The 21079-nt window shown below is 39.5% G+C and overlaps 1 protein-coding gene across 5 annotated transcripts; it reads right to left on the bottom strand.

The window, feature by feature from the left end:
- Positions 1-5060: 5060 nt before the first annotated feature.
- On the bottom strand, positions 5061-20993 carry l3mbtl1 (L3MBTL histone methyl-lysine binding protein 1). 5 transcript variants are annotated; one of them, XM_063463702.1, is made up of 22 exons: positions 20747-20993; positions 19487-19694; positions 15135-15316; positions 14423-14549; positions 13706-13868; positions 13488-13623; positions 13341-13389; positions 12861-12949; positions 11767-11871; positions 11510-11645; positions 11152-11243; positions 10693-10844; positions 9315-9391; positions 8911-8996; positions 8666-8776; positions 7610-7799; positions 6962-7064; positions 6451-6639; positions 6334-6359; positions 5709-5866; positions 5558-5620; positions 5061-5318 (listed from the first exon to the last, which is right to left on the bottom strand). In XM_063463702.1, the coding sequence occupies exons 2-22, from the start codon at positions 19662-19664 to the stop codon at positions 5184-5186; spliced, it is 2547 nt and encodes an 848-aa protein (XP_063319772.1). In that variant the 5' UTR covers positions 19665-19694; positions 20747-20993; the 3' UTR covers positions 5061-5183. The 5 variants fall into 5 exon arrangements, with proteins under 5 accessions (XP_063319772.1, XP_063319770.1, XP_063319773.1 ...); XM_063463700.1 differs by having other exon boundaries at positions 6334-6383; positions 20747-20992; XM_063463703.1 differs by having other exon boundaries at positions 6334-6383; positions 7658-7799; positions 20747-20992.
- Positions 20994-21079: the final 86 nt, after the last annotated feature.

Below are 21079 nucleotides of genomic sequence, written 5' to 3'. Positions count from 1 at the left end.
CACACGTCATGAGGGGACGTGGGCAGGACTCCACAGAGTGAATCATTGATGAAATGTTAGCGAGCTTAAAATAACAAGGCGGTGCAAGGGCGCAAACTTTCAGCGACCCTGCGTGCATGTGCGCGTGTGCAAATAGCAGAATTTCCGGAAATTGCTGTGTGGTTTCAAAACAAGGTAAGTAAGATATAAAGTAATGTAAGCCTGATATTTTTTTTTTTAACTTCCAAAGTTATTTGTCAAGAAAAAAGGTGAAACAGTGGTCACATTGTTATAGATACTTCATGTATGTGGTTACATGAGTACATGAACCCTAACTTTAGCATCACGTAAAGCATGCGTACTAGGGGTGCCAAAAAGGGATTTTTCTGTGTGGGTTTTTGCTTGTTTGTTTTCTCATGTGTAATTTCAATTTTCACTGTTAAATAAACTGTATTCAACAGGATTTATTAAGGGGTTGTATATAAAAAGTGCTTTAAAACTCACCTGTTTTGTAAGCATCTATCACAGATTATAGGCCAATAAAATCATTTAGTTTAATTAGGGGCAGTTATTTTTAGCACAACACAACTAAACTCTTGTACATGGCTTGCTGGGCTATAATCTGTCAAACATATCTCTGACGAATGATATCAAGTCATTTTGAGCCTGAAAGAACATTGATGTCACAAGATACACGTTGCAATCCATTTTTGCTCAGGTGACTTTTATATATCCTTAGTGTATCCTTACTGACATGTCTTTTTCAAGACAGATGTGACCAAGAGGGCAGCGGAAAGTGCAACAAATACAACATCACAGTTCCATAAAGATATCTTAAGTGGGCAAAAATTGCTGTATTGATTATTATGAAGGTACCATTACGCAGAGCCATAAAGACACTTGCCAGATATGTCAGTTGTCTATTTTATAACACCTTCATAAATGCTGTTGACTACAGTCTGTTTACTGTATGAGTAAATATATTCCTTATTTAAAAAAACAAAACACTTTGAAACATGAGGAATCGCTTCTTGTCAGTCAGCCAACAGAAGCTCCAATTCAGTCCATGGGAATCAGTTATAAAAACTCATCAGTTAGCTGCAAATCCAACAAGTTAAATATATTAAAAAGTTAAATATATAGACAGTCAAGTCTCTTGGTTTCTAACAATGCAAATGCTATAGTTTTGTCCTTACAAGGGCTTTTAAAGCTTTGCTATAAACTTTTTTATTTATATGTAGCCACAGTAAAGTCAGTGAATGTGGTCAAACTGACACATAATGTTAAAACTACACTGATTTTTCTTATGTTCATCATCTCTTTTGAACTTTTTGAGAATGTACTAAAACAACGCCAGTTCCAAACAGGTTGGGACAGGGCAGGGGTGACTCAATTTGAAATAGTGGAACAATTTCAGAATAATGGTCCTCAGCATAAAATTGCAAAGGCTTTGAATATCTCATCATCAACATCATCATCATATATTGATTTTCTGGTTTGTCCCTTCCGCACAGAGATTTCTCCAGGTTCTCTGAATGTTTTGATGATATTATATACTGTAGATGATGAGAAAAGATCTTTGGTTCCTCAGACACCCACAAATGCAGGTAATAGCTCTGTGATGCAAAGAAGAAGGCATGGAAACACTGGGCCAAAGATCTGAGGCAAAGAGGAAAACTGTTGTTAAAAGAAGCAGGGATGCTGCACACTGATAATCATGGCCCCATTTAAATTTACTGCACTCATATGTGACCTGTGACCCATTAAGATAATCTAGCTTCTGAAACAGCCCCATATAGTTCATAGACTGGTAACACTTTGGCCGTTACCTCATTTTTCATCTTGGTTGTCGAGTGGCTCTATACCCGGCTAGTGGGGACTGTCCCACAGTTTGAGAACAACTAAAAACAATAAAACTTCGACAGACTGCAGAATAAGTCAGCAGACTCTACTCCCAGCAAGGTTTGTCGGTTTAGATGTGTTTTAACACACATGAAAGAACGTTTCAATAAAAATGTGTCATCTTCCCCCCTAAACACTATGTTACATAAAGATGTTACATAACAAACTAAACTAAAAAAGTATTTATGAAGTATTCATTGAACTTCTCGGGCTTTATAAATATCCAAGTCATTTTCTTTTAAGGTTTTATGACAGTGATGTCAAACTCATTCTACATTGTGGGCTGGACCAGAGAGATTACATGATACATGTGTAAAGTTCATCGCTCTGACTGCCCTGTAATTAAACATTTAGATTATAAAGTTTTCATTAATTCCCAGAAAATGTACTTGTACTTTTGTGTGGTATGGATGGTGGGTGAAGTCTGTATTAATCGGAAAAGTTGACTTAAAATACAGTTAAAAGTTTGAAATATACTGAAATAGACTCAAAATATATCCTTCAAACTTTCTAAAGCTGTCCAGTGGGTCAGATTGGAGTGTTATGTTTGACACTCCTGATTTATCATATCATTTTGTTTTTGTTTTTTTTACTGTACTGTGGGTTCAGGTTTCTATATCATGCTTCTGAATACTGAACTGCAACAAGCTTTCAATATTAAAATGCGCTCAGAGCTGAACATTTAACACAGCTTAACACTAGTTTCAGTGTAATGGGACTTTTCTTTTGTTTAACTCTGTTCCTCGTACAGAAAACATGGGTTAATGTTAAAACCAAAAGTCCTGACTTTGCTTAGCGCCATCTTCTGATATTATTAAGAAAAAAATAAGACCTGGTCACCTGCTGCTCCTTCCTGTATGAAACATTTGTCACCCAGCAGCCAACTGAGTGCTTTGTTTGTAGTCTTGCTGCTGCAGGTTATCAGCAGCGCCTGCTTTCTGGCTTCTGCAGAGGAACAAGAAGATAAGTAGTGAAAGCAGAAAGGGCGTGGAGGGAGTTATCGCCACCATGGCCAAGTGCTGACAACAATATGATCAACAGGGGGATGTGCCTGTAGGCATAGTCAGTTTATAGTCAGTACTGTGCGCACAGAATACCTGCACACACACAGGAAATGCAGGATTTATCATCCGTAGCAGGAGGCAAGAGGCAGAGACATTAATCAGACAAGACAGCTGTGGATGTTTATTAATTCATATGGTTTAAATGACATTTGTGACCCAAGATTATCTTGACACGCACACACACGCACACAAATCCCACCAGAGAGACATACAAAGAAGTAATATTTAAGATTCCAGAAGCCCTTAAAACATTCAGCTTTCGTCTCACAATATCAACTCCATACAGTGTTTTAAACAAACCCTGACATCAAATGTAAACATTTCTGAGAACACAGTTCGCCCGGAGCTTCCTTCACATGTAAACTGCAAGAGCGCTCCATTGGCTAGAAACCAAATACGTGTTTATAGTGCAAAAGGTGGATTTTTTGCACTCTCTAGTGACCGAGTGTGGGAATATCCATGTGTAAAATCCATTTGAATTTCACAGTTGTGCTAAAATCCCAATGCAAAGAGTCCGTTTCATCTATTTATAACAGCTAAAAAATAATTTCAGACGTTTTGCATATAGAGATAAAAATTCAAACACCGTCGTTTGTTTTCTCTGCCTCGGATTCGAGAGCTGAGGGTCGACGTTTTAAAAGTTACATCTCGTCCTTCACTCGAGCGCTCACATTATCGGTGCAGCGCGCAGAATTTTGAGGCAGTGAACGTAAAGAACTAATACTCAGGAATAATCAGTGAAATGAGCAAAGGCTTCCTCTGCGACTCAATCACAAATCTAAACAGTCTGAACAAAGCAGCTCATTTGATTTCCTTTTTTTAACATTACAGTGCAACAATTTGTCTAATATATAAGGAACTGTAATATTAACTGTTGCTGAATACAGCACTTCTGTATCAGCTTCTTTATTGCACAAAACGTGAAGCCTATAAGAGCCTCACAGACCAGCCTCACTTACTGCATCAAAATCCTTTTACTTACTTTTTTTTAATGTGGAACCCTTTCTTGTCTTTTACCCAACCTTTTTTTATTTTCCTTCATTTCCATTAGTTCACACTCATTTCAGGATGTTTTCTTTTCAACCTTGACACATGTTCCTTTCACTTTTACTCATCAGACATTGCAAACTGATGGGTTTTGTCACAATCCAGGTAAGAGTTCTCATCACATCTGGCCACGTGTGAACTTCATCTTAAGGTAAGTTGACCTCTTTGGAGGTTTCAACTATCCTGGTACATCAATGGGAACTATTCTAACTTAGGAAGTAAAAGTACAGTATCAGTACTTATATCAGCTGCATTGGTGTAGGCAGGAACTGGATGTTAATCTTCCTTGTACAGGAAAACAAATAAAACAGTATGTCTGTTTAACAAACATCTGTTACATGACATCACCTATTTTTCCCCCTTCACACCACTGAGAGCAGCGGGTGTCTGCAGTTCTCTGCCCATCCATGTGTCCATAAGTTTGTAAACCTTAAGATGGACACCTTTGTCCATCTTAATCAAGGACATGATACCTTTTGAAGGTTTTCGGGGATTGTCTTTAAATTTGGAAGTTCAAGCACGAACTGATTCGAATTTGGTAGTCGGTGTTTAAAAGTCGCTGAGAGCTTTTGGCTTAATTCACACTGTGATATCATTTCTCACAATAGCTTAAAAGGATATGTTATTTATAAAATTATAACATTTTATGTTCAAATAGTAAAAAAGTTGCCCGCAGAGAGACATGGATGTAAAGTGCGCTTTGGTAGGCAGAGAAATGCAACCGTGGGGTTTCCAGCCGTTCCCGCTGGCTTATAATTCAAATTCAGTATAAAGTATGTCGGTTGAAATGTTGAGATTTAGCACAGCACACACAGACGTACTGTGGCCAAGGGATTTTTTTTGAGGGGTTTTGGGTGAACCAAACCCATCAGTTTCTGTTTTCCTCCATCTGCTCCGTCCTCATATCCACCCTCCAGAGATTTTGATGACAGTCCTCCATTACTCTCCAAAAGTATTCATATTTTCTAATCAACCTGAATCTTCTAATCTCAGCTCTGTTTCTCTTTACCCTGATCGTTCCTCACCCCCCCCCCCCCACCCCCCACCCCCCTCCCCTCCCTTCTCCCTCTCTCTGATGGGTACAGGACACCGAACACATGAAAAAGGGGTCAGGGTCTTTTTCCCTGCAACAGAATGAATTTGGCACATGATGATTGGCGGCACAGCGCTGCCACTGAGTGAGGGCGGGATTCACTTCAGTCCCTCGTCTGTGCTCTTGAACATGAGGATGGCGTTGGAGATCTTGAGGGCGGGGCCTAACTTAATGCTCATGATCTTCACAATGTCAGTCTGGGTCAGCAGCAGGAAAGCCTCCCCGTCGATCATCTAGAGAGACACAAATGTGGAGGTAGTAAGTGGAGAAAAGTTTGTTCCATCTGGTCAAATATCAAATTATAGTTGCCCCTAGCAGTGAAATCCATTCAGAAATATTATACAAACATGTAAGAGTGCAAGACAGTCTAAACAGCATCAGTAATGAATGACATGTTTACACTTCACCAGTAAAGACTGCAAATCTTTATTCATCCTTCAGTTATTAATCCACAAGCATTTGATGGTCTCACCTCTTCTTTGAAGAGACGAGCCTGTTCTTCACAGCCAATTAAATTCTGGACAAATCTGAAGACCTGCAGCACAGATGCAGCGGATTTCGGGTAATCGTATAAGTCAGAGAAAGAATGTAAATAATTATGGAGGCAAATGACATTTTCCCACCTCCTCGACGCTCCATGCGGCCACCTGGCTGGCGTGAATGCCCTGAACGCCGGGCAGCAGCTTGCAGTGCTGTTCCCAGCACAAAGACAGAGTGCGGTCTGATTGGTTGCTCAAAGCTGACATGAACAGTGACGGATACACTCCCTGTGAGGACATGTCTGTGCACAGAAACATACAAACACATGATGAAACATGATTGTACAAACATGCAAATTTGAGGGGAATACGAGATACATGAGCTGACTGGATGTTTGTTGCAACCGTTGCCTGTCTTCATACTGTATCTAGAATCTTATAAAGACAACATGATTGTAAAATTATCTTAAAAGCATTAAGTAATTAGATAAGATAAATACGTTGACAACTGGAACTGCCAATAAATCTTTTTCAAACCGTTTAATTTTGGGTATCATAGCAGAAAAAGCAACGGTTAATTCATTTCTATTAGATTGCTAGGCTCAGTGGAAGATCTAAAAACCTGAGTTAAAAAAGGTCTGCCGGCCTTTTCACAGTAACAAATACAACATATCAAACAATTAACATGCAAATCTTCTGATTAGATTATTAGTATTTCTTGTTTTGAGGTGAGGTGCTGCGAAAACAAAAAACAAACAGTGCAACTTACTCTGGTAGTCCCTCTGTTGATTCTTTCTGTATTTGGGAGGACGACCAATCCTGAAAATACAGAAAATGAATGCGAGAAAAAACAAACATGCACACAAATACATGGACACCACTTTACCTGCCACGGTAATGAGTCTTCTTAGTCCTCTGACCAAAGAAGAGGTTTCTCTTGCACTCTGAGTCTGATAGGTCAGCCTTCAGCCTACCCTGGTTACGCTCAGCCAATGGGCAGCCGGATATGCAGTGATGGGCGGTGAAGCGACCGGTGACATGGCCTGAGCCGTCACACCCTGGAGTTGGACACTTCCTGTTTGAAAGACAAATATCAACTTTATCGTCAAATGGAGATATGCTTTCTGTGCATTTTAGCATCTAAAAAAATTCCAAATTTTTTAACAAAAAATAGCTGGGACACAACTATTTTAAAATGTCAACAAAAACATGGCCCCGTCCCAACTTTTTTTCATATCATTGACTGATAATGTCAAATTCAAAATGATGATCCATTTTCTCAGTTCAAATATTTGACTTTTTTATTCTGTTTTCATTTAGGTTTTACACATCATCCCAAGTTTTTGGAAAAATCATGCATTTAATGACAGGATGACAGAGCTGAGTTCAGGATTTACCTGTTGTGGAAGCTGTATTTGTTGGTTCTGGGCTGACTGATGGGTTTACAGGGAACAGAGGAGGTGTAGGTGGACTGGCCTGTAGCAGGAGGCTCCCTCACACCTACATATATACAAACACAGAGGAGAACATTCACATACACTCATAGGCTGACATTCACAATCATGGCATTGATTATGCCTTAAAGAAATCATGTAAATAACAAGTGGCAAACCGTGAGGCTTTAAAAAGATCCACTAATGTCCACATGAGACTGGCTTTACAACAGAAAAAAACAATTTGGTCTATAAAGTCACCCATTTAACTTGTATTAAATCTTAAAGTTATGGATATGCCTGACAATGTAGATTCAATCATTACCTAAGAACAGTTTCTGTTAATCCAGTTTTCTTATTGTTAGGTAAAGTTAGCATGCCATTAAATATCACAGTGAATTACACTTGCTATGTAAGCTAGCTTGTCAGTGCTAGCATTAGCCAATATCTTAGCAGCACTGCCTTCAAAGTTCAAAGACGGTCAAATGTGGTTTACAAAATATTAAAACAAAGTTTCAGAACAGTCCGTAACACAATACTGATGTCACTGTGGCCACTTCTATCTTTTATATACAGTCTATAGAAGATACCAATAGGTTTAGAATTTTTGACCTCCAGTTTTAAGTGAAGAAAAAGGAGTCACATGAGGCTGGTTGCTACCATGCGGTTGCTGTGTTTTGGTGTCCCGTGGAGGGATTTTAAGCGGGTGACCGGTCGCCTCACACCAGCCTGCTGGATGGATGTCTGGGTGATCTGAGTCTACCCACTCATCATAGACGTGACTCCAGCCATCATAATGGATCTGAACAAGAAGAAGAGAGCGGGCTGTAATAGATATAAATACTGCACATGCACTCGAGCTCAAAATGTACAGAAATGAACAGTCAACTGCAAAGACGTATGATACAGTAATTGGATATGGAAGATCTTATTCCTGCAGACCCATCCAAACTGACAGTCACACATTAAACAAACTTTATTGTTTCTTCTGTTTACTTCTCTTAGTCGTTGTGCTGTTATTTCTGATGACTGATCCGATCATCCACACACACACACAATCCACTTTATTGATCTAGTCTTTTATCTCTGTTTGTCTTCTTCACTTCTGCAAAATTCTTGTTCAAACAGTTCCTGACGAGGCAAGATGGTTTAACCCATGAGACTGGCATCTTCTGCTTGTTTTCCAGGTTTGATTCATTGCATCAGTTAGATTGCAGGTTGTGCGAGCACCTTGGTTTATCTGGATGCTGATGGTCAGATCGAAGGGATCATATGCTTGATTGTCAGGATGGTCGGTCTTTGAAAGCGGAGCTCAGAGAGGTTGAAAAGTGGCCCACCGAGATGATATTTGATCTCCAGACTTGTTTATTGTTTTATTTATTGAAGCACAGCTGCTGAGCATAAGGAAAAAGTACTGGAGCAGGAATGTATATCTAATTTACTCTGATGATTGATGAAACTTGATTTTTTTTATTGTCATCAAACCAGTCTTGACTCCTTTTTTTATAAAGCTGATACTGGGATTATGTTTAATTGTGTTGCTCCCAGCTCTTTGACTGATTCTTGGGATCTTTTAATCTTTAGGAATCGATCAATCAATTAATTTTCTTCAAGAAAATGGGTTCAAGTAACCATTCCACAACATTAAAGAACTACACAAAGTTGTACCTTAATGCGATGCGTGTCCACCTCCTCAACTGTAGCCACTCTTATGAGACCGGGACTTCTCTTGTCCACAGCCTCCAGTTTCATCTGAGGCTGAAAGCTGTGAGGTGACCGCTGGAGATGGAGCAGAGGATGATGGGATTTCACATTCAAGTTGACAACAAAACAAACTAGACATATTTTCCATTAATCTGTGACTTTACTGTTCGTAATGCTCGCGCTTCTTTACTTTTTATCTGCATTCTCACCACTTTAAAGGCATCAGCAGCCACTGCTTTGGATCCTGTCTCCTCCAAGTATCGAGTCCAGGAGAACCGGCCCTGGTCTGGATAATCTGGTGCAGGAAAAAACTTTCACCAACACTCTTAAAACACACGTAAACAGTCATAAAACCTTATTCGGTTTTGCCTGACTTTATATATAACTTATTAATAAAAACAGCTTTTGTAAGTTTTAAGCATAGATACATATGTCAGGTACTAACTTTTAACTGTCACATGTTCATCCTCAGTTTAACGGTAATGAAAGAAGAAAAAAAAAGAGGGCAAGTATACAAAAAAATAACTGAGCAGAATTAATGATGAGGTTTATGACCCACGATATGACAATGAGCACGGATAAACTACTGATTAACAGGGATCACATTCCTCACCTTGGGGTGGTGTTAGAGGGAGGTTCCTTTCTTGGCACCAACCAATAGGATGAATGTACGGACTGCTGGAATCACACCTGCATGTTGTGACACACAACAATATGCACAATTTAGGTTCAATAGAAATTTCTGCAAACTTACAGGAAAATTAAGACTGAACTGATGAAAGATGATGCTGCAGGAAATAAATCAGCATCTAGCTGTTGAAGAAAGTGAAACTTTGAAATCCTGAAAGATTTGTGTTTCTATCTGTTGAAGTGATCTAAAGACACTTGTTTAGTAGTATTGTATCCATAGTGACATTGATGTAAAGGTGGATTTGTTGTACTGCTCTGAATCTCTGTGAAGATTGTGTTACAGCAATGTCAGTGTTTGCGCGGCACTTTTTTTCTGCATCGCTCTGTAAACAATCTGAGCTGACTGTGTTGAATATTGAACGACAGTTACTTTTACTGAAACACAGGAGCGAGAAAAGAGAGAGGTGAAAAACAAGATAGCAGCACGCATCTGCTGTGTGCTGGGAGAAAACTGGCACATGCGCTGAAACGAGTGAGCCAGATAAAAGTCCAGCCTGTTACGTTTTGTTTAATGGAGGCATTATCTTTACGCTAATCAATACACCGTGCTTATGCAGCTCGGCTGCTGTAGTCTGAATTGCTGTGATATTTACTGAAAAAGAAATCGGATACATGGAAAACATATTAGATGTCACACTGAGAAAAGTCCAAGGATTTTGGCTGAATCATGCCTGTTCTTAATGCAGCGCCGCTTGATGTGTGACGATCACGGGAAACCAATATTGATTTTTGGCCTTGTCCTTTGCACACAGAGACTTCTGCAGATTCTCTGAATCTTTTGATGATATTATGGACTGTAGATGATGAGATAATTGCACAATTGTACATCCATTTTTTTTTTTTGCAGACAGACGAACCTCTGCCAATCTTTACTTCTGAGAAGTAAAGATTAACTAAATGTTCTGATGTGAACATTTTACAAATGTAATTTTATAATCTGAAATGGTCACATATCACCTATGACACAGCATCAAACAGCTGTTCAGTCCTAATAAAGGTATGAATTTTGTTCCACAGGATTCAGAACTTTTTGCAAACTTCAGCAGCCATAATTAATCCGCCTTAACAATGCTGATTGCTCTCCTCTTGATTAAACTCAAACCTCCAGCTACACCAGCAGAATAGAGAAAAACTTTATTATAATTACCCTTTTCTATGACAGCACGAAATATCTAAATAGCTGTATTCTCACTGATACTGCTTCAGATTTATTTGAACATATCAAAAGCCCAATCACAGTATAATTTTAGAAATCCTTTAAATCATTTCCCAAAAGCATTCAGAGAGATTCTATGACTCACCAGTAGTCATATGTGTCATCCCAGTTGTCAAAATGAACCAGGAAGCGGTCGTCCACCACATCGGTGATGGTTGCTACACAGATCAGGGAGGGGTTCATACGATCGACGGCCTCCAGCTTCATTCCTATCTCGAAACCACACTTTACATCGATCTGGAAAACCGGGGGAAGCGTTACCTTCTTTGGTGTGCTGTTGAGCCACTTGTCAAGATTTTTAGATTATGATCTCCATGCATTAGGTATTTACATTAAAATGATCCAGGACCTTATTAAACAAAACAGTTCAGTTTGTTTTCAGTGCTGCATGATCATGATCTAAGGTGCACATTTCTTAAAATAAGCTTTTCATTATAATAGCTGAAGTTGGGAATTTTCCTTGCACTGAATCAGTCACCTCATCCAATACGTGTGTGTGTGGTTAAAACAGCCAGCATATATTATACTGCACAGGGATGTTTACCCTTCCGGGACTGGCAAAAAGTTCTTTGGGAGCCACTTGTGCTTTAGTCATTCTCAGATAGTTGGTCCAAGTAAACTCCTCCTCTTTACAGCCTGCAGGAAGCACAGAAATACAGAGAGGAGTCACATGTTGGAAGAGAATGCAGCATTTAGAGGAATCGTTTTCACATCTGTGTGCTTTAAATGTAAAAATGCCAGGAGAGACTCAGCTGAGCTCAGTAAAAACACTAGATCTCATTACTTAATCTGCACCAAAAGAAACCATTCGCTCTAAACTTCTTGTGTCGATAAAACACACACTGGGATGGCAAATATTTTTTAAGAATTTATTTAATGTAAGAATAAGTATGACCTCTGACCTTTGGGGGTGTGCAATTTGTGCCCTGTGCTCTCACACCAGCCTGCAGCGTGGATGTCGGGAGAGTTGGCATTCACCCAGAAGTCATGACAGTCAGAGTAGCCATCAAAATGGAGCCGCAGCCGATAACCGCAGACCTGACATGACATATCAGAAGAGGAGACACCTCAGTGAACTCATTCTGCATCCAAAGCATTCTGTGAGTACATTAAAATGATCCTAAATAAGAAGCCTGGCGGCGACGGTCCTCTGGCTCACCTCAGCCACAGTGAGGACAAAGTACATGGACGGATGCTGCGGGTCAATGCCTTCCAGTTTCATCCCCTGTTTGAAGCCGTTCTTCACTGTCGGCACTCTCTGGGACTGGAACATGAAGCAACAGCAAAAGTTTCCGTACAACAAGGAGATAGAAGCAAAGCTGCATAAAAGATTTTTCTGGGGAAACTGAGTGACAGCAAAGAACAGAGAAACCATCCGAACACCGCAAGAAAAAATAATAAAATAACAGGGATTATGTCTTCATCTTAATGTTTTTTACTCTTTTATTCCAAGATTAGGTTTTTCATCACTGTTATACAAACCTTTAGATTATTTTAAAATCAAACTCCAACATTTAGTACAGAGGTGTCAAACATAAGGCCCGGGGGTCAGAATCGGTCCAACAAACACTCTAAGACTCCAATCCAGTCCGCTTAGACAGGTTTGGAAAATGGCATAAATTTTGGACTTTTAACTGTATTTTTAAACATTTTATAACTTATCCTACTGATGAAGACCATGGACATTTATACCACACCAACATAACTACCTAGTAGATAAACTATTCTGCTGGATACACTCACAGCTCAAAAAAAAGAAGCAAGTTCTTTGAATTAACATACACTTTCTGTTTTGGAACAGTCTGAGCAATGAGCTTTCTTTTGTGTAATTTTCAGCACTTATTTCTTACAATTTAAGCCCAACGAGCTGCGGTGACAGATTTCTTTCATTTGATACGGCAGCGTTTCTTTATTGTGTAGAAAAACGGAGACGTACTGCTGAAATTGCACTTCTTTTCTTACACTGAGATACTTCAGAGATTCAAAGCGTAACTAAAGTTCTTTACACTTACAGAAAGGAGAGTTTCACTGATTGTGCCCGCTTCACTTCAAAGTGGGCACAATGTGAAATTAGTTTTACATCCTTGATTTAATATATGAACATATGGCTTTGGCGACATAAATTACTTTGTCCCTCTCTTGAGAGTGCTACACTCAATTTTGCTCCGAGCAATAGATTTGATTGCCTACTACATTTAAAACAAGTTTTAAAATCCTTTGATGTGTGGTGTGTGTGTGTGTGTGTGTACATACCTCTTGGAAAAGCTTGTTAGGAGCAGCAACAGCTTTGGTCTCCTCCAGGTACTGAGCCCACGTCCACTGCTCTGTCTTACTGTCTCCACCTTCAGCAAACAGACACCATCATTTATTACATTTATAAAATTATTTATTACAATTTACAACTAATGGAAACAGTCAGAAGAAGAGAATTTAATGGCATGTCAGATGTAGCGGAATTTAAAAAATCAATGCGTGCTGTGAAACTCCAACATTATGTCTTCTATACACTCTGCGTACTTCTCATTTTCGACCTTGCATGTTTTTTTTTTCAAATAAATTGAAACAAGAAAGGGTATGTAATGAAAGGATAAAGAAGGACACACAGCTTCTGGATGAAGTAAAGAGATGATGTGATTTTATGTGATGTAGTGTTGCAGCTTAGTAGTAATAGTATCCAGTGAAAGATGATATGCGTCCAACAAAACCACTGATGCAAGAAATAAATGCTCCAACCTCCTCTGATGTGTCGGCCATCTGCTTTAGAATCATCCATTTTCTCATCCTTAAAAAGAAAACACGAGAAAGCGCACAACAGGAAACGGTGAGATGGTAGTCACGCATAAAAGCAACTTTAAAACTAAAATAGCAACGCGGTTCCACCGTGCCCTCGATGTCCGAGTCTTCCTCAGATGGACTCAGGTACTCCTTCCTTTTCCTCTTCCTCATGGGCTTCAGGTGATCGGGGTTGAGGGAGACTCTCCCGCCTGCCGGAACCTTCTCCACGCCAACGCTCCTCCTGAGGCGCGGGGAACGAAAGATGAGCTTATGCACGTGGAGCGAGGCGCGTAAACATAAAGGCCGAGCAGCGGGGTACATACTTGTCAGTGATGGGGTCTCTGCGGAGCTCTTCTGTGTAGGTCCGCTGAGCTCTGGGATTATGGTTCTGTTGTCCTGGATCAACCTGGACTTCAGCTTTGACCGGCACCAACCTCTCTGGCTCCAGGGCCACGCCCCTCCCAGAGCTGGCAGGAGCCGACGCATCTGTCACAGACAGGGCTGCAGGTGAAAACACGCCCGTCTGCATCTTTATTGAATATTCTTTGACTTTTCAAAGTTTCTCAGCTGGATTTTAAATGTTTACAAAGAAATCTGCAGCTGCAACCTCTTCACTTGTAAAGACAAGCTCTGCTACAGCTGATGTAATTACCACTCATTTATGCTTAATACACACACACACACACACACACACACACACACACACACACACACTGATGACTGAGCCCATGCTGTTTAGTACTTCAAATAAAAGTGCAGGCTGTTTAAACCAGCATGACACGTGTAACACAAGAACTAGTTTAACTCACTGTTATATTTGAAATATCACACATGGTATAAAAGCTGCTTTGGTTATCAAATATGTGTTAAAATATAACAAACACATGTGGCTAAGTAGTATAAAAATCTGTTATCCTGGAGGTGACCGGTTCCAAACTGTTTTCTGCGCTGTGTGTGCAAAATGTAAATGATTCACCAGAGTGCAGTATTTGTGTGTCTGTGCCTGATATTACTATGACCTTATGTAACCACGAGTCTACCTGGCTTGTCTGGAACTCTTTCTGCGTCAGTGGATCTCCCAGAAGTCCCTGCTGCAGGTTCAGCAGTGCTGCTGGCGGTACCCGGGGTGATCAGTGTGCTCAGAGCTCCTAAGTCACTCACACAGAACTACAAGTCAAATACACACACACACACATCAGTGCACCATCTGTCAAAATGTGTCTGTGTCTTTACAAACTGTATGCTGCTTAAAAAAAAACATATATATATATATATATATATATATATATATATATATATATATAATTGTTGCTGCTTTCTTATCTGTTCTGTCTCACAGCCTTTAAAGAGTAAAGAAAACTAAATATGATGATTTTAAAGATTTGTATTCTTATTTTGATTAGCATATCCTTTTTTCTTTTTTAAATCTGCAATAACGAGCCTCACATTTTCTTTAGGTGGTTCAGCTTTGTCGCTGTGCTCTCCTTAAAACTACTCAAATCAAGTGAGATCCAGTTCTTTCTGACCCAGACTGTTAAATTATGACTTTGTTCACATCAGCAGTTAGGCGCTCAGTTTGCTCACTGCTGCCGTATAAAAAATGCTTGAATGAAGATATGTAAAATAATAATAATAAAATTCTAAGCTGTTTTTTATACATGTGAGAAGTTATTCAGGACTTTGTCGAAAAAGAAATAAAAACAACTTTCAATGACTTTTTTTAAACCACAGCAAAGCTTAATATCGCTTTACCTTGAGGTTGCTACTGGGCAGGATGGCCATTCCCTCCTTCAACTCTAGGACATGGACAATGCTACAAGCTCCGCCCACCTGTGCTGTCAGTGCGGGCGTTGCCATCTCATTGGCTCTGCTTCCTTTACCTGGGTTACCCACTGCAACAGCTGGAGTCACCTCCACCTTCTGATGGGCAGGAGCTGAGGAAAGAGATGCACTTAGAATAATAAAGCACAAAGTGATGTAGTTCATTGTCGTCTGCTTTACTCACTATAAATGGTAAAGGAAAAACAGCGCTCTGTTGCCGTGACAACCAGGCAAATAGTATTTGTTTGTTTCTGTAGATTTGCAGACAGGCTTGGTTATCAGCACGCTTCACAAAACTGTTAAACAGCTGCTAATATCATCACTCAGTTTTCACACTCAGTTTTACTGCACGTTTCTCTGACATGAGAAACTGCAATAGAAATCAGTATCTGTTATTAGTGATTAACATGTTTGGAAAAGACCTGAGGGCACAGACCCGGCCTCAGAGAGGGTCACAAGCTAATGTGCTTCTAATGCCAAGTCAGATAAATGGGAGGATTATGTCAGGAAATAAATTCTGTCTGGTTTTTATTTTTATTTCAGTTCATTAAAGTGTTTTTTTCCCCCAAAACTTTGTTATGGTTTTTATTTCAGCAAGTTTTTATTTTAAGTAACAACAACAGTCTTGGTTTATCTAATACAGAGCAGAGATTTTGGAAACAATCAAACTGTTTTCTTAATGCTGTTGTTATTTTATACAAACACACTTTTAATTACGTGATTAACTCTTTTGTTAATAAAATTCAAAAAGTAAAAAACTTCCACGGCTTTGGTGAGCTAGAGCTAGAAAGTGTTGCTTTGTCCGGCCAACACATCAAAACTTAACAAACATGATAATATTGAACATGGAAACTGAATTAAAAATTATGCATTAAAACTTATTAATTAATTATGAACAGGCATTGGAAGATTTGTCAGGATTTGCACATGCAGTGAGGAGTGGCTGAGTGAACTCTATGTACTACCAGTCAAAAGTTTGGACACACCTTCTCATTTAATGTTTTTTCATTATTTTCATGACTATTTAAATTGTAGATTCTCACTGAAGGGATCAAAGCTAAGAATGAACACATATGGAGTTATGTAGTAAACAAAAACGTGTGAAATAACTCGTGTTTTATATTTTAGATTCTTCAAAATAACCACCCTTTGCTTCTATTACTGCTTTGCACACTCTTGGCCTTCTCTCAATGAGTTTCATGAAATGGTTTTCCAATAGTTTTGAAGAAGTTCCCAGAGATGCTCAGCATCTTGTTGGTCCTTTTGCCTTCACTCTGCGGTTCATCTCATCCCAAACCATTTCCATTGGGTTTAGGTCATGTGACTGTGGAGGCCAGGCCATCTGGCGCAGCACTCATCACTCTCCTTCTTGGTCAAATAGCCCTTACACAGCCTGGAGGTGTATTTGGGGTCATTGTCCTGTTTAAAATTAAATGATGGTCCAACAAAACGCAAACTGGATGGGTGGCATGTTGGTGCAAGATGCTGTGGTAGCCGTGCTGGTTCAGTGTGCCTTCAGTTTTGAATAAATTCCCCAACAGTGTCACCAGCACAGCACCCCCACACCATCACACCTCCTCAATGCTTCACGGTGGGAACCATACATGTAGAGACCATCAGTTCACCTTTTCTGCGTCGCACAAAAACACGGCGGGTGGAACCAAAGATGTTAAATTTGGACAATGAGACCAAAGCACAGATTTCCACTGGTCTAATGTGTTTTGTGCTAATTTTGATAATTGTATTTCTTGGCCCAAACAAGTCTCTTCTGCTTGTTGTTGTTGCTTGTATTAGTTTCTTAGCAGCTATTTGACCGTAAAGGCCTGATTCGCGAAGTCTCCTCTGAACAGTTGATGTACAGATCTGTCTGCTACTGGAACTCTGTCTGGCATTTATCTGGGCTCTACTCTGGGTTGCTGTTAACTTGTGATTTCTGAGGCTGGTCGGATGAATTTATCCTCAGCAGCAGAGGTAACTCTTGGTCTTCCTTTCCTGGGCCGGTCCTCATGTAAGCCAGTTTCATCGTAGCACTTGATGGTTTTTGCAACTGCACTGCATTCAAAGTTTAGTTATTTTCCGGACTGTCTGACCTTCAGTTCTTAAAGTAATGAGAAGGTGTGTCCAAACTTTTGACTGGTAGTGGATGTAGCATCTTTAACAGTCCTTAAACCATCAGCCGGGCCCGATTCCAGGAAGCAGGCTTAGTAAACAACTCTGAATTTGTTAACCCTAAATTGAAGGAAACACTGGTTTTCTTCCCCTGAACGACAGGTAACTTCAACTCTGAGTAGTTACCAATGTTACCAAGTTTCTCTCTCTGACTCCTCCCCTCTTGATACACACAGTTTAATTTCTCATTCATAAAGTCGCTGTCAAAGTGCACAATGCAGCAAATTCATTCACAGAAGAGGGCATGCTTAATTCACTGTTTTCTGTACGTAACATGCCCACTTTTATAATCGATCAGTAATCAACATGAAGATGGAGACAGCGATTACATCTTAGACTTATTGTCAGTTCAGATTTAAATCTATAGACTCGGTCTTTCTAAAGCTGAATCTCTGTGAACAGTAATGCAGCTGTCACACTGTCAGTCAGTTTGCCCACACTTTAAACATTTTCTGCAGCAATCACTGTTTAAGTTATCAATCATGTGTTGTGCTGTAATCAGTCACACTGATGGAAAAATGACTGCCACAGCTGGGTCTAGGAGATGTTGAGAATATTTGATTGAAGATGAGCGTGAAATGACTAAAACTGAGTTCAATGTTTTTTTACAGTGACGTTTAAGGATGCGCTCAGATAAGCATCATGGATTCAGACTGGATCAGATCTGGATCCAGCTCATCTCCTCCAGATCCATTCATAGTGGCTTAATTTGTCCCAATACAATCTGTATTCCTTATTTAAAGAGCCTCACCCTCCCAGAATTACACTAAAATATCTCAAATCTATCTGAACAACATGTAAACGGCTCTATAAAAGCTGAGACATTTCTAAAAACGTGTTTGTCCATGCTAACATGCAAAGTCTTACTATCAGGCTACCGGTAACTGAGTAAAACATCTCTACTGTTGCCGTAAGAGAGCCATCATCTATCACTGAAGGCTGATATTACATAAAATTACGAACGCTTACACTGGGGAACATTAAAGCACAGTTTTTCCTCTAAATCTAATTAAAAACTTTATCCAGTAATGGCAGACATAATGAAATCCTCTGTGAAAAATGAAATTCTTACAGCCCATCAGTACATTAAATTTTTGCTGAATAATTATTGGGAAAAAATGTAATGGTTATAAACTGCTGCAATAACTGTTTTTTTACTGAACCAAAACTGACTTGAGGGCAGACTGTCTGTTGCCGTCTGGGTTACTAATCTCACAGGTCCATCAGTAAAGTGTGGCTCGTCTGTTTCTCCAGATTTTTATCTTCCCGGACATCTCCTAGATTTTGTCCCTGTCAGGTTACAGCTGAATCATTAGAGTTCAAAATCAGAACTATAGCTTCATCTAATGAAAAGTTGGCTAAATAATCACCGCAGTCAGTACAGAGAAGTTAGATATTTCATATCGAACATTTATATTGTGCATGATGATGACAGAACGGCCTGTGGCTCAATAAAATGACTCTTTTCCGCACTTCTAAACAGACTAAAAGGAGGTTCTGCTCCTTGTTTACCTGTTGCCATGGTGAATCTGCCCTCCTAAAGTAAAAGAGGTAAATTTTAACATTTTAATTTAAATGTATCCAGCTAATGATTTTAGTAGACTGACATTTAAAGCGGATGTCTTGTTCAATGAAAAGAAAAGATAAGTTTTTAATTAACAATTTAATTTTCATTGGGTTTTTTAATCACAAATGCAGCTTTTTCATCGATAAACCTGACCTGAATTACTGACAGAATGATCTGAAGCTGTTTAGTAAGTCTATGTAGGTTTTCTGGAAATGAAGACTCAGAGTTGATTTTTAAACTCACAGCTTTGTGAGCAGGGACCTAATAAGATGAGTTGCATCTTTTGTGTATATATTTCTATGTGATGTTATTAAGTCAACCATTAAAATGACCCTTGTTTTGTATTGTGATGCCTGTGAATGAGGTTAAACATTGCAGGTGTAAATTCTGAACTATGACCTTACAATTTGCCTGGTAAATTATTACACTGCTGGTTACTTAAAGGCTCACTTCTCAGTCCGTTTTTCAGTCTAATGAGGTCAGAAGACACAATCAGTGTTTTCCCCAACAGTGCTTTAGTAGAGTATGTATCTGTGAACATCCTTACATATGAGTTCACCTGGTAGCAGGAGAGCAGTGGTGGTGTGGGGCTGAGGCCGAGCCTTCTTGGTCACACCATCACCCCCGCAGATGAGGATTGCCTCTGTGGGAGACGAAGATGACGGATCCATAGGGGTGCAGTCCGGTTCTTTGGCTGGAGCCTCCATGTTCACTTTGGCACTCATGACGGCGTCCCAGTGTGTTGTGCTGGAGCACTGGGAGACACAGCATGAGAAATAGCACAAAGTAATGCTGTCTGGTTATAGGGTAACAGCTTTAACATTGTGTGTTAAAGATTTATAGAGGAGACTGTACCCAAAACCTGAGGAGGGAGTGCCACAGTATGGAGGGGAGAGAAATCCCGCCAATTTAAGCTTTCATTTTTATGTTGTTTGTTGTTTTTAAATATATTTCTTTATTGGAATATTTCTGATTTAGAGGCATAAACAAAATTCAAATCTTAAATTATTATAATATTATTTTCTGCTATCTTGAAACATCTCTTTTTAATTTACCACATTAGCACCGCTTTTATCATTCAACAAAATACTATTTATCCAAAGTACAGGACAGAGAGTTTAAATTTTACTTTAAAATTTAACTACATTTCACCCCCCAAAAAATCTTCCTCTAAAAGTGTTTCCAATAAGACAAAACAGCCATGAACTTTTAAAAGCCATGCATTCCTTCCAATAATAAAAGAATAATGGTGACACACCAATATTTACGCGCAAGCTCCCAAGTCTACACACACACACACACACCGACAGAGACTAAAATACAGCATTTCAGTTAAAATGGCGGAGGATCTGAAATCCTTGAGGCAAAAAATGTGCTAAAGCAGAGGCTCAATTCCTGTGAAAATCCCATTTAATGAAAAAAGCAACCTTATCGCCCATTCCGGCAATATCTTTAATGAATGAGCAACATTTTCTCCTCATAACAGCGTTAAGTGTGCCGGGTATTTTTGAAACCTTGGCGCAACTGCTTTAAATTTAAAATTTGTATTTAAACGTGCTACGTCAAAGATCCGCTAGCCATTATCAAATTTATATATTAAAGATGATAAGCTTTGTGCTTGATTACATCTCTGACGCCAAAAACGGTTTACCTCGGTGAGGGGAGAAAAAAAAAACAACAGACTGGCGGGTTTCTTTTTAAACCCAGTGTGACTAAAATATGCTTCTGCCTTCTATAATTAGAGGAAAGTTCTAAAAATTGATTTTAATTCGTGTTTTCAGATTTCAGGAACTGAAATTTGGCTTACCAGCTCTGATCTCCTGCGGCTCCGGGGCTCCGACTGCGCATGCGCGGGTCCACAGTACAGTCACCGCTCGTTGGCTATAATATAACGCCAAAAGAAAGACTTCCAGTGCGTCGCTCCACTTTCAACAATGGTCGATAGGTGAAAAAAGTGCTCCCTCGATTAGCTGCAAAAGCGTAAAATAGCTGCTGCAACGATTTTTATTTGGCATGCAAGCGAAATGTTCCCGCTTACATCCATAAATACGTGCTCTGCTCATTTCCTCCACAACTGCAGCCTATAATGAGCGAGCGTTTATTATATAATTAGCAGGATATAGGTCATGTCAATACTGCA

Source organism: Pelmatolapia mariae, linkage group LG20 (genome assembly GCF_036321145.2).
Source record: "Pelmatolapia mariae isolate MD_Pm_ZW linkage group LG20, Pm_UMD_F_2, whole genome shotgun sequence".
Taxonomy (NCBI): Eukaryota; Metazoa; Chordata; class Actinopteri; order Cichliformes; family Cichlidae; genus Pelmatolapia; species Pelmatolapia mariae.
The sequence above is the reverse complement of the archived record's forward strand: the minus strand, read 5'-3'. Positions and strand labels throughout refer to the sequence as shown.